General features: G+C 45.5%; 1 protein-coding gene across 1 annotated transcript; it reads left to right on the top strand.

Annotated features, from left to right (window-relative positions):
- Positions 1-3,614: 3,614 nt before the first annotated feature.
- On the top strand, positions 3,615-8,965 carry Srsf6 (serine and arginine rich splicing factor 6). The gene is made up of 6 exons (XM_055602278.1): positions 3,615-3,869; positions 4,072-4,220; positions 5,487-5,611; positions 5,720-5,928; positions 6,082-6,165; positions 6,270-8,965. The coding sequence occupies exons 1-6, from the start codon at positions 3,763-3,765 to the stop codon at positions 6,613-6,615; spliced, it is 1,020 nt and encodes a 339-aa protein (XP_055458253.1). The 5' UTR covers positions 3,615-3,762; the 3' UTR covers positions 6,616-8,965.
- Positions 8,966-13,811: the final 4,846 nt, after the last annotated feature.

The raw sequence follows: 13,811 nt of genomic DNA, 5'->3' as shown, positions 1-13,811 counted from the left end.
GGTGGATCTCTGAGTCTGAGGTCACCCTGGTCTACAGAGCTAGTTCCAGGCCATCCAGGCCTACATAGAGAAACCCTGTCTTGGCAGGAGTATGGGGGTATAAAGGAGTTGATGGCTGAGGGTAGGGCTTGGTGGAAGAGCATTTGTCTCGTATACAGAAAGAAAAAAAAATTCCTGGGTTCGGGTCCCCAGTATCACACAAATTGTATACAAAAACTAATCAGAACACGATGTTCGGGTCTGCTGTGCAGCTCGTCCTCTTTGAAGTTTTCATCCACCTTGTAACACCTCACAGACGTGTCTATGTAGTCCTCCACACTTTCCCATGCAGCACTGACAGAGTCTATCTACAAGTTCATACTGCGAGCATGTTGCCAGGTATGGGCTTGGGTCATGTAGATCCAGATTTGTGTGTTTGGTATGACAAAAACTGTATGCTTGCACTGTAACCATTAAATGCCCTGGGCATATCACTCAGGTGATGTCAGATATTTAACTAGTTCAGCATACGTCTGCTTTAGGCATGACAACCTTGATGTCTAGTAACATCTTATACTCCAGTTAATCCTTAACCGAACAAACATAAGGGAGGCAGGTGCAGCCCTCTCACGTCAGAACCTGTTCTTTACGGGGGCAATTCTGTCCCTCAGCAGCATCTGTTACTATCTGAAGGCTTGAGTCTTTGTGCTTTTTCCCTCACCCTGGAGATGGGAGTAAGCTGCTGGCACTCATGGGCAGAGCTCAGGGAGGCTGCTCAAAGTCCCATAATTCAAAGCATAGCCCACGACAAAAGAAATAAAATAAGATGATCTGGCCCAAATGCCAGCAGTGTGGAGGCTGAGGAACTCTTGTACAGAGGTTTTGAATTTTTTATTTTATCTGGGGATATTTGTTTGTTTGTTTGTTTGTTTGAGACAGAGTTTCAGTGTGTAGTCCTCGATGACTTGGAACTATGTAGACCAGGCTGGCCTTGAAATCACAGAAATCCCCCTGCTTCTGTCTTCCAAGTGCTGGAGCACATTTGAAGATTTTTTTTTTATATTTATTTTTATCTAAGTGTGTGTGTGTGTGTGTGTAGAGTTATGTACCTTTGTATGCAGAGGCCAGAAGCAATGGGTCCCCCTGGAGCTAGAGTTATAGGCAATGTGAGACATTTGACTCTCATCTAAACACGGAGCCCAAGTGTTCTCCAAGAACAGAATGCACTCCCAACCATATCCCCAGCACCTTGCTAAGTAGACTGATCCTCTTGCTAGGAAGTCTGATCCTTCTGGCATTACAGGTGTGCAGCACCACATCTGGCTCAGATGTTTTTAAACTAGGGTTTGGAATGGCTTAGGAACCCGTACCCAAAGCTCCCAGTCAGACAAACCTCAGAGGCCTGATGATTCCTCCTCACTCTATCACAGACACCTTTCAGGTCGGAACTGTACATCCAAAGCAGCCCCTGCTATAGTCACTCCGTCCCACATGAACACTCTAGAGTGGCTGTGTTAGTTGGGATTCCACACAGCAAAAGAATCCATAGGGGTCGGAGGTGGACCTGTAGGAACCTGCTCTCCTCATTATGGAGGCTCTCATGGTCCATACTAGGGCATCCAAAGGCTGCAGACACAGGAAACCCAGTAAAGAATCTCTACCCAACTCTGATTTTCATTTGGGCATTTTTGGTTTTGTGTGCAAAAGTGTACATGTGAGTTCACTTGTGTACATGTGCATCAAGTGTAGATGCCAAAGGTCACCTCAGGTGCCATTATTCAGGAAGGGATCAAACTCACCTTCTCAAGCTTGCAAAGTAAGCACTTTCCCAACAGACTCCTCCGTTCCTGGTTGTTTTTAAAGATAATGTCTCACCCTGTAGCCAAATCTAGAACCCAAAGCAATCCTCCTACCTCAGCTCCCAAGGTCCTTTCAGACATCAGCAGCCATACCTGGCTTGTCTGGCTTCTCCCTCCCCAAGCCCACTGAAAGAGAAATAATAAACTCTCATGTTGCATGCTTGCCAGCTTTACATTTCACCTTATGTTCTTCCAAAGTACAAGTTAGGTCGGCAACAAGCCTCCCCACAGTGCTGTTGATCTAATGAGTAGAAAGGGAACTACATAGAAGAGGGGAACAAAATATGTTAATAGGATGAATGACAAATAATTAGTGTGGAAGCCGTGTATATATAATATATTATGTGTTTATACCTATTTGTATATATGTTTGCTATAACAATAATTTTAAAATGTTATCACGTTTAGTTATTTGTTGAGGGCATTGACAAGCATGTGGAGGTCAGAAGACAACTTGCAAGAATTGTGTTCTTTTCTTTCCTTCTACCGTGTGGGTCTCTAGAATCAAACTCAGGTCCTTGGCAACAAGCATCTTTACCTGCTTCAGTCATCTCAGCAGCCCACAAATAAATTGTAACAAATTTTTTGAAATTGACAATTTGATAAGAGAAAAATGTTATGTGCTGAATTCATTCTATGTTGCACGATTTTTTTTTTTCAAAGCCCATATTGTTTATATGACTAACTTTACCCATATACTAACTTTATGTTACCCGTATTGTTTATATTACTAACTTTAAGGACGACCTGTTCACTACAATCTACATTTCCGGTCTGCCCCGAGAGGACAGAATCGCCTCTTGCCAGTCTTAGGTGAAAAGCCTGGGGCTGCGGTGCTTTGCGGCAGAACACACATTCCTGGAGTGCAGGTGGACAGCCTTTTCTCCCAGCTTCCGTCACACCCCACTCTGCTTTCAGTTTCCTTTCCTTCCTAGCCACTCCTCTGCCACACTGAAGCAAATTCCTGAGTCCCCCCAAGGCATGCTCCTTGCTAAGTCAATTAAACTTACTCCTGGGGGTGGGAGGGTTGTTCTGTTTATCTGGCTCTAGAGCGTTCGGCGTCACCTCCAAGAACGCCTACGTGTGTATTTCTGCTTCGTAAACGCCGTGCCTTCCGAGACAACCAGGTTAAGGGTCGGATGGGCAGGAAAGGGGCTCGCGGCTCTCGGAGGACCGCCAGATTGGACTCGGCTCTCCGAGCATCCGCCTGTTGGGTGCGTGGGGCCCTGCCGTGCTCCCTTTGTGAACAGCCGCGGTGAGCGCGGGATTCGGAGCTGTCAGAGCACAGGGAAGGATGTCACCGGGACCCGGCGCGGCACCTCCCGCGAGGGTCACTGCGCCCTCGGGGCCAGGTCGCAGGCCGCCGGGAAACGAAGCCGAGCGACTCCGAAGAACACGCTCCCATCGAAACCGGCGGGAGCCAACCGCTGCAGGCTAGGCGCAACCTCTTTTTTGAACCAATCAGAGAGCGAGACGGCCCAGACTGACAGCCCTGACGACCAATGAGAAATAGGACTCGCTCTCGGGTGCCTGGGACGCGAGGACGTCTTATTAAAAAAGCACTGGTCCCAGGGGCCTGGTCTCGGCCGTGCACGGAGATGGGTGCCGAGTGCCAGGGAGCAGGACGGAGGCGACCCCGGCTCGCAGCGAAGCCCCGCACGCGCCGCGGCCGCCCGCAGCTCCTCCGGGGCGGTCCGCGGCGCGGGAAGGAGACGTGCTGCGCGCCGACGTCACGCGCCGCGCCCCGCCCCCGGACGCTTATAGCGTAGGCCGGCGCGCGCGCGCACCATTGTGTGGCTGACTCGGCCGCCGCTGCGGTGTGAGGCGCGTGTTCGGGCTCCCGCCGTCCCCGCACCCGCACCGCAGCCCTGCCCCGCAGCCCGCCGCGCCGCCGCCAGCCTCCGGGGGACCGCTCGCCACGGCCATGCCGCGCGTCTACATAGGGCGCCTGAGCTACAACGTCCGCGAGAAGGACATCCAGCGCTTTTTCAGCGGCTACGGCCGCCTCCTCGAAATCGACCTCAAGAATGGGTGAGTCGGGGTCTGGGCGACCGCGCCCCGCGGCGGAGGGAGCCCCCAAGGCCCGGGGTCGGCCCAAGGCCGCGGCGCCGCGTGGCAGGGCCTCCAAGATGGCGGCGGCGCCTCGAGCGCGCGCGGGGGAGGCCGCGGGAGCGCGCGGCGCCGGCTAACGACACGCCCGCCGGCGCGCGGCCCGCGCTCCGCCCCTCCGCAGGTACGGTTTCGTGGAGTTCGAGGACTCCCGTGACGCGGACGACGCCGTTTACGAGCTGAACAGCAAGGAGCTGTGCGGCGAGCGCGTGATCGTAGAGCACGCCCGGGGCCCGCGCCGCGACCGCGATGGCTACAGCTACGGAAGCCGCAGTGAGTCCTACCCCCGCGCGCTCCGCGTCCTAGGTACCTGGGGGGGGGGCGGGGGGGGTGCAGTCACCGGGGCGGGTAGGGTGGGACCTCCCCAGCCCGGGCAGGCGCGGAGACCGGGGTTAGTCGGCCCTGGGTATTCCTGGGCCCCTCTGCCTCCACGCATGCCCGGGTAGCCGTGGGACACCGGAGCGCGGGGAATGGGTCGGGTGGCCGGTTGGCTTAAGTTTGGAAGGGGTGGCTTCAGTTGGCCCTCGTTGGCACTGACACGGCTTCTGCCAACGCTGAAAGCGAGGGTTGGTTGTATTTGTAGTATTACCCCTTGCTTACCTGTCAGTGCTTTAGCTAGCATTGAGGAAGTTTGAAGGAAGGCTGGGGCGGAGGTGGGGCAGGGGGCGGGGAAAGGGAGGAGCTTGAAGTATAAGTCTTAGGAAGATGGGAGATCTGGCGGGGGCCAAAGAAAATGTCGTTTTAAACTAAGTAATGTGGTATAATACCACAACATAAATCTAAATAAGCTTTATGCTGTATTTGGACTAGTTGGGGCATGTTACTGGGAGGGGGTTGGGGGATTTTGGTTATATGAAATGTTTAATGTTGAAATTGTTGCATGTTGAATTCAAACTTTTTAACAAGTCCTTGATGTTTCAATTTGAAAGTGACCAATGGGGCTGAGGCTGTGTCCACTGAGGCTAAGATGACTGCCTTTCCTGATTGGCCTTGGCTTTTCCATACATTGTGTGACCCTTGCCCTATGACCCTTTGGCTGACCTTACCGGAAGCCATGACGACAGCAGCCTTTTGCCATTAGACGCAGGGTGATGGTGAGGATTCCAAGGGTTAGACAAAACTGGTTAATCTGAACTAGGTGACTGTTACCTTGCGTGTTTTGTGGCCAAACCACCACCAAAAACCTCACACTGTGATGTAAGTACTTAGTGTAACTAGTAAAAATTTTTGTAAAATGTAGAAATGCATGTAATCAGTTAAGTTTTATATTTTACAATGTTCTGTAAAATAAAACTTAGCGAGGTAAATTGAATAAAGGAGCAGTCACTCTCTAACAGATTGTAGGAGAGGTTTAGTTGGATTTAGTCTATTTGACTTGCCCTTAATTTAATTTGTGGCAAATCACAAATGTATTGAGGGTTTAGCGGTATAATAGCAAAGTCCTACTCCAGTAATAAACGTTGCTATGTTTGTACTAACTTTCAAAAACATCATCCCTGTCATTGCAATGCATCTAATTACTTCCTCCATGTGATAAAGGTGGTGGAGGTGGATACAGCAGTCGGAGAACTTCAGGCAGAGACAAATACGGACCACCTGTTCGTACAGAGTACAGGCTTATTGTAGAGAATCTGTCCAGTCGTTGCAGTTGGCAAGACTTAAAGGTATGTGCCTGGGGTTTAAATTGACAGATGGCAATTATTTTCCTTAAGAGTTGCTGCTACGTGGTCTTGCTTTAGATTTCTGGGGCTTATCAGTCTTACTGTTTTTAGGATTTCATGCGGCAAGCAGGAGAGGTGACTTATGCAGATGCTCACAAAGAACGCACAAATGAGGGTGTAATTGAATTTAGATCCTACTCTGACATGAAGCGTGCTTTGGATAAACTGGATGGCACAGAAATAAATGGCAGAAATATTAGGCTTATTGAAGATAAGCCACGAACAAGCCATAGGCGCTCTTACTCTGGAAGTAGATCCAGGTAACATGAGGGGCTGGGGGTAGCTTGTAGTTTTCAGTTGTTGCCTAATTGTACTTACAGTGCTTGGTTACAGTAAGCAGATACTCCAACCATAGCTGAGTAGTTCAAACACATTCCTGAAGAGATTCAAATGTCAATGTTCATTGTCTTTAGATCACGGTCTAGAAGAAGATCACGGAGTAGGAGTCGCAGGAGCAGCCGCAGTAGATCTCGAAGCATCTCAAAAAGTCGCTCCCGGTAAATAATGTGGTATTGGGACTCTCGTTCTTAATTTTACCTCTTGGTGGAGTACATGGGTTTTCTGACAAGATACTGAAAGAAATCTGACTTTGTTTGTACAGATCTAGGTCGCGGAGCAAAGGTCGATCCCGGTCCCGCTCGAAAGGCAGGAAGTCCAGATCAAAGAGCAAATCTAAGCCCAAGTCTGATCGGGGTTCCCATTCACACTCAAGAAGCAGATCTAAGGATGAGTATGGGAAGTCCCGAAGTAGGTCACGTTCTCGGTCCCCCAAAGAAAATGGAAAAGGAGATATAAAGTCAAAATCCAGATCCCGGAGCCAGTCTCGATCCCATTCACCTCTGCCTGCTCCACCCTCAAAGGCTCGTTCTGTGTCCCCTCCGCCAAAAAGAGCTTCAAGGTCCCGTTCTAGATCTCGTTCAAGGTCCAGATCAAGTTCCAGAGATTAACCCTGAACTCTACGTTCTTTGCACACTATAATGGAACACTTTCCTACTTGCTTAGGCAGTTACTCTTCCAAGTTTGTACTTGGCCTCTTCCTCAAGAGGATTTCCTGAAAAGGGAACACAGGAATTTGATTTGTAGCCAAATTTAATGAGAAAAAGATGAGGTTCTAAAATGGTGGTATGAAGCCCTCTCCCTTTGTAGAATTAAGATAATTTTGATTTTACAGCTTTTGAGCTAAAATAACTTTTGTAAAGATTAAGCTCATTTAGATTTTTTTAAAGTATTACAGCAGGATCTGCTGCAGGGTTTTGTTGTTTTGTTTGCTTATTTTTTAATTAACTGTTTTAAGCTTTGGATACTGCAGGCTTTAAAAGAGGGAAAACCCAAATTTTCAATTATGTTAGCTTTTTATAAAGCTTGAGTTATGTAAGATTCAAATAAAAGTTTGCTACCAAGATGATTGCCTTATTGAATAGGTCACTACTAAGGCCCTGTAAGTGTTGATACCTGCCATTTGTTGAGACAGTGTAAATTCTACTTAAGTGTAAAACAAGGCAAGCCACAGACCAGCAATAAATTATTCAGTTTGGATAACTTTATTTTGTGCTGTTAATCAAATCTACCAAAGTTTTTTTCTACCCCCTTTAATAACTTGAGTTAATAGTAAAAGGGACTTTGTAGTTTATGCCACAAGATTTTTGTCTGAGTAGTAGGTTTTTAAATAAAAGAAACTAAAGGATTACAATTTGAGCTCAAGAAGTAGGTCCTAATACATGGGATCTTGTTTTCCTGTGTTCTGGAGGGGGTCAGCGTGATTAGTGTTAGTGTATGGTTTGGTGGTCCTTAATGTTTAAAAAAAAAAAAACAGAAGTAGCCTTTCTTTTATTAGAAATTTAGTTATCTTATTCAAAGTGGAAAAGCATGTGTGCTTCATTTTCTGCTAAAAGATTATTATATTTAACAGGTGCTTAGCAGACTTAATTTGGTTAAGTATTTGCTGGTTAAAATTCTTCCCAACAGTCAGTCCCCTTATATTATTGGGGCATTTGTGGTTGGTCTGAATAACAGTGACATGGATAAACTAAAATGCTTTGTGCTTTATAAGTAAGGCATTATGAATACTGTGGAAACCAAGTTAGAATAAATAGTGCAAACTTGTAGGAATAACTGAATTTGCAGTTTCCATACATCCAAAAGCCCAGTTAGTTGAGACTGCAATCAATAAGTGAATTACCTTAACAACCCTTTCATTGTTCAGACATTTTTAAAGTCATTTCATCCTAAATGCTTAACCTCATTCTTTATTCAAGGTATAGATGGATTGGCTTAAGTTTAATACCTTCCTCAGCTGTCACTACATAACCTAGCAAAGGTTGGATTATAATAGATGATAGTGTTATAGCTTTGGTTTGTAGGACTAAATAATTAGAGGACATGCAATAAAACAAGGCTGAGTGGAAAAATGGAGATTCAAGGGCCTAGGTAGGTGTCAGTACTGGGAATACTTGGGAACAGGGAAAGGGGGGTGTTTTCAAGAAATTTATGCTGTTAGAAAATCTTAAAAGACTAACTTTAAGAATATAGTGTCAAATAAAGCTGCTGCTTTAGTCATCTTTTCTTTGATGCTTTGTTTAGATGTTGATAAGAAATAGTTTTATTTTTCCAGTGTACATTTCAGAATTTAAAGAAAATTGTGTCTGGTTGTAGTTACTATTTTGCCTGTTCAGTACCAGAAGTGATGGCTCTTTAAGAATTGGGTTTGACCAAAGTTCTCTTGTTTTCAGGGAAAACTAAAAGCTTTCTGAGCCACAGCCTTTTAAAGGGGAAAGGCTAACAGATTTGACTTTCAGTATATAATGAATAGGTAAATATCATCACCCTTATAATTTTTCTAGTGGGGACAAAGGCCATTTTACTAAAAATCTATAGGTATTTCATACCTATAGACCCTAGTTATTAAATGCACTAAACAAACTACTGCATTTAAAGCATTGGCCTTAGCAGAATTGACTGACAAAATATTTAGTTCCTTACTGACAATTGAATTCAGTTCCCTGCCAACTAATGCTAAGAATCCCATCCTGCACACATTGGTGAATGCCCTGGGTGGAGTATCAACAGCACCAACCGATAAAAGAGCACAAGAGAAGTGGGGAACATCTTGAGTCCCATTGGACATGATAGCGTTTCTTGATATGCCACAGTGCCTTTATGGCCAGTTTGAGTCCTGCCTACTTCAGCCTTTATGTTCCCACTCCTCCTGTTAACATTGCTTTCATCTTGAATATTCTTTTTTTCTACTTTGTTAACCTATTTTATGCTTTATCTCAATAAAATGCTTACCAAGGGAAAGACTTGTTCTGAATTTATTGTGTTGTCCCTTGGCACCAAATAGTTGGCAGGTGGGGCTTTTTTTTTTTTAATTGGAGTTAACCATTGGCTAGCCATTGATAAGTAGTCATTTAGCTCTAGAAAGCAGGAATTGGGGACTAACAGTAGATGGTTTGTCTTGTGTTACTAGCAACTTTTATTCATGTGACTTTATTTAGTAACTATTCATGAACATGTCCATTTTATCTGTGGTTAACATTTTCAACACAATTTCTCAAACTAGGAAGTTTCAAGTACTTTGTAAAGCTTTTAACCTAATGTTTTTAATCCTGGACATGAGGGCACTTTAAGCTTTGCAAGGTTATCCTTCAGTACCATTGTGTTCACATTGCTTAATCTTGTCCTTAGAAACTTTGCCTGTGGTTGATCTGATTTGAGATACGTGGTTGGGGAACCTGTTATGGAGTTTGGCTTTCTTGTGTTTATAGGATTAATCTGAGGCGTCTTAACATAGTAGCTCAGGTTGAGCACTTGGTGTTAGCATGTGCACAGCTGTGGATTCGGTCCTCATTGGCATGCAGCTCACAACCTAACGGGCTGCTTATAGTATGGTACACTCTTATTAAGCTTAGCATGGAAGGCTGAGGGAGGAGATTGCTAGGAATTTGAGGCCAGCCAGTAATAGAAAGATACCTTGTCTGAGGAAAACTACTTGAAGTATAAAATAATTTGAGTTCAATTACCAAGGTTGCCACTATTCACGGTAATTTTTGTTCATATTTTAGTTTGGTCTGTATAATCTCAACAGCTATAGCTAAGGATGACTGGACTTTCGGCCTTTAGGCAGTAACACTGGCGTTTACTGTTACATTTGCCTTGTCCCTTTTGTACCACTGCATTCAGGGCTGTCCTACAACTCAGCAGTCCTACCGCCTCAAGAGTCATGAGCACTGAGATTATTATATTTTGACACAAACTAGTTTTATGGAGTTGTGGTTACACTCAGTTGAGTTCCTCCAATAGGTTATAATAAAATGTTATGGACCTGAGGGGCATTTAAGTGTTAGAGCACTTTCCTTGCCTGTGTGAAGCCATGGGTTTGATACCCAGCACTTCAAAATACAACTCTGCCATCACAGACCATTGCCACATGCTCCAGTCATTTCCTCATCAAGTTCCATTGGCCCCGATACCTGGGGCTGGGTGTGGTGGCACCTGCCTATAAGTTCAATGAAGTTTCATTGAGTCACACTCAGGCCAGGAATATTCACAGCTGTAGTATTGGCAGAGCACACACAAGCCCCTAGGTTCAGTACCTGACACTGCAAGAAGCTTGTTAAATGGAGCCATATCCAAATTTGAGGAAAGTGCTGCGTAACCAATTACAATCTGGCTGGTATGTATGTGATGCCAGACACTGCTTTCAGAAGTCCTCTCCTGCTATGAGTCCAGGAAATTGAACTCCGGTGATCAGAATTGGCAGCAAGAATTGTCTGAGCCATCTCCTGGACTTGGTAGTATTCTGAAGAGGTATTGGATTCCCTTAGCAGTACACATTTCTTTCCCTCCCAAGTTACTGTTTGATGACTACTGTGCTTTGACCCTTGAAAGGCATGAAAAACAAGCAATATAGGTGTCAGTGTAACTGAACGTTGAGATCCTTGCCTACGGCTTAAGTGGGGGCAAGGCTCAGCTTAGGAAGTTGGAGCTAACCAGAGTGTAAGAAAAAAATTCCAAAGTTTCCTAAATGAGGTTTTCATGTAATTGGACTGTTAGGCTAGTTAAGTGGCAGGTCATATGTTCATATTTACTGCTAGTTCATGTGCAAACAAGATGGACAGGGAGAAGGAAAGTCTTGTTCATCTTCCCCCTCAGTGGTTTATCTCTCCTGATGTATACTTCACTGTGCTAGTTCCTGGACAAAATGGAAATTTTAAAATTAGATAATAAGCAGGGCATGGTGGCACACACTTTTACAAACCCCAGCACTCCAGAGGCAGAGGCAGGTGGATATCTGAGTTAAGGCTAGCCTACTCTACAAAGTGAGTTTTAGGACAGCCAGGTCTCTACATAGAGAAACCCTGTCTCAAAATTTTTGAATGCCTGTTTTGTGGGAGGTGTCATTGGAAAGGCAGATGAGCTCTGAGAGTGCTTATGACCTCATAAAGAGCCCGGGGCCAGTTCATTAGCAGTGGGGCTTGAGATTGCAGGACTGGATGCAGTTAAGCTTGCACTGTCACCATGTCCTGTAGCTGAATGTTTGAGTCTACTCCACTTCATTACCTATCCAGAGTATGTGGAGCCTTATCCTTTTTTTTTTTTTTTTTTTTTTTTTTTAATATTGTATATATGAGTGTCCTATCTGCATGTACACCTCCATGGCAGAAGAGGGCATCGGATCACATAGATGTTTGTGAGCTATCATGTGGTTGCTAGGAATTGAACTCAGGACCTCTGGAAGAGCAGCCAGGTGCTTTTAAACATTGGGCCATCTCATCTCTTCAGCACCCCCTTGTACATTTTTAAAGGACCTGATTACATACTGAAATTTTTGTTTCTTTTGGCCTTCTGTTCTTTCAGGTAGCCTGCACTACTAAGACAGCCAGCTCAAATCCCAGGCTTCCATGCCCTGGGGGTTCAAAAAATGTGACACAGCATCTGCAGTCTGAGGGTGGTCTCCTGAGTCAAAATCTGGAGCTTTCCTTCCTCTGGTGACTATCTTGTAAAAGCTGACAGGCCTTTGTTTAGAATTGAGCTCAAGCACTAGGTCACAAAAGAATTGACCAAAATTGGAGTCCAAGAGATGGCTCAGCATGTAAAAGCACATTGCCACTAATCCTCACACAACCTAAGTTCAATCCTTGGTACTGGTCTGGTCTAATGGGAGAACTGCAAACTGTCTTCTGGATATGTGAGCATATGTATGCTCACACAAAACAGACTGTTGTAAACATAAAAGTGGAGGAGCTTTTCCTGGTAAAGTTACTAACCCAGTCAGTTATTTGGCTGACTGTAAGAAATCAGGTAAAAACCAGTCCAATCCAAACAGGCCAGTCTCCCTCTGTCTTAATTGAAACAAAGAAAGCAATCTCAGGGCTAGAGAGATGGCTTAGCAGTTGAGAGCACTGGCTGCCCTTCCAGAGGACCCAGGTTCAAGTCCCAGCATCCACATGGTAACTCACAATTTTAGCTCCAATCTCAGGGGCCCCTCTTGTGGCCTCCATGGGCCCCAGGCATATACAAGAACACAGACATAACATGTCTGAAGGTAGCCTCTTAAAAATATGGTGCCTTGTTATGTTGCCCAGGGGAGCCCAGAGTCACCAGGTCTACAGGAATATGCCTTTGTGCCCTGATAGTCTCAAATTGTATTGGTGTCTCAGTCAGCGCAGGTGCTGTTCTCCCTACTTGACGGGTCTGCTAATGGTGTTTTGTCGCTTTTAATTCTACAAGTGAATGACTTGCCCAGGACCAATTTTGCATTAGTTTTCTAGCTGACAAGAGGGTAGGCCTAGGGAAATGGCACAGCAGGTAAAAGCTTTTGTTGCACAAGCATGGCATCAGGAGTTTGATCCTGGGACCCATGGTGGAAGAAAAGAACCGACTCCCAAAATTTTACTGACCTCCACTCATGAGCCGTGCACATGTATACATGCACTCATGTCATATACACACAATACTTTTTCAAGGAAAGGATGAACATAGAGTTCCAGTGCATATGATATGAATTTAGGGATTTGATTCTGCATGGATGATTTGTCTCCACCAAGCACTGTGCATCCAAACGAAGAAAAAATGATATCTGACCCCCAACCCAAATTATTTTCCTAGAGCTGTGTAGTCCAGTGAGGGTAGTTGCCACAGGCCTGATTCCTGGTTCCCAAAGACCAGGAAGAGTCCTCAGAGTGGCTCAGGTGAGCTTGTTACTCATACCTGTAATCCCAGCCACTTGGGAGACAGAATTACATTAGTGAAACTTAATATGACATTTAAAGGGGAGGAGGCCTTGTGATGTAGCTTGGTCATAGAGAGCTTTGTGACTTTTGGGGGGCCGTGTCCTAAGTCCCTTCAGGATGCTGACAGCTTGAGGACTACTTCAGAAGGACAGTTCAGGGAAAGAACTATGCATCTTCAAGCAGCCAGCCCCAGTCATACATGGGTAGTTCTGTGGAGTTATTGCTGTCACCTCAGAAATCAATGAGTGGGCAATTAGGTTCTGGCATAAGATGGCTAACCTTTGGGCTAACAGTTCCTGAAACTCAAGAAGCTTAGGAGAAAAGACTTAGAACAAGCCAGAGGGAAAAGGAGGCAGTTGGAATGACTGCGCCCTCCAGCATGGGAAGTGAAGGACAAATTCAGAGGAGCCCCCATTGTGAAGTGAGTGGTTTCCCCATGTAGCCCCAGCTGTCCTGGAACTTACTCTGTAGACCAGGCTGGCCTCAAACTCACAGTGATACACCTGGTGCTATCTGAGTGCTGAGATTAAAGGCATGCACCACCACTGCCTGGGCCAGTGTCTGGTTGTTAGGACAATTCAGTTCCAAGTCCACAACACCTCCAGGGCTCTTGTCCAATCTACAGCCAACGTGAATGATAAAACCCAAGACTGGCAGCTGGTCCCTGCCCTACCCCAAAAACTATCTCCAAGACAAGAGGAATGCCAGGGCCAACTTCCTTCCCCCTGTGCTGCTCCTGACGACTTCCTCTAACAGGATCAGTAAATTTACTTCCCATCCTTGTGTGTTTGTTTGCTTTTAGTTTATGTGTATGAATGTTCTGCTTAAATGTATGTAAGGTATTTATGTATGCATGTGCACCATGCCTTGTGACTTCAGAGGTGAGATGACATCAGATCCTTTGGAACTGA

Source organism: Psammomys obesus, unplaced genomic scaffold (assembly GCF_907164565.1).
Source record: "Psammomys obesus unplaced genomic scaffold, mPsaObe1.curated_primary_1811, whole genome shotgun sequence".
NCBI lineage: Eukaryota > Metazoa > Chordata > Mammalia > Rodentia > Muridae > Psammomys > Psammomys obesus.
Note: the sequence above shows the minus strand (reverse complement) of the source record. Positions and strands in the feature narration are given on the sequence as shown.

What these genes read in the sequence shown, in the direction of transcription:
- Srsf6 (XM_055602278.1), top strand. Translation starts at nt 3,763, where the DNA reads ATGCCGCGCGTCTACATAGGGCGCCTGAGCTACAACGTCCGCGAGAAG. An exon ending in TACTCTGGAAGTAGATCCAG is followed by an intron (nt 5,929 to 6,081) that starts GTAACATGAGGG and finishes CATTGTCTTTAG; the next exon opens with ATCACGGTCTAGAAGAAGAT. An exon ending in ATCTCAAAAAGTCGCTCCCG is followed by an intron (nt 6,166 to 6,269) that starts GTAAATAATGTG and finishes TTGTTTGTACAG; the next exon opens with ATCTAGGTCGCGGAGCAAAG.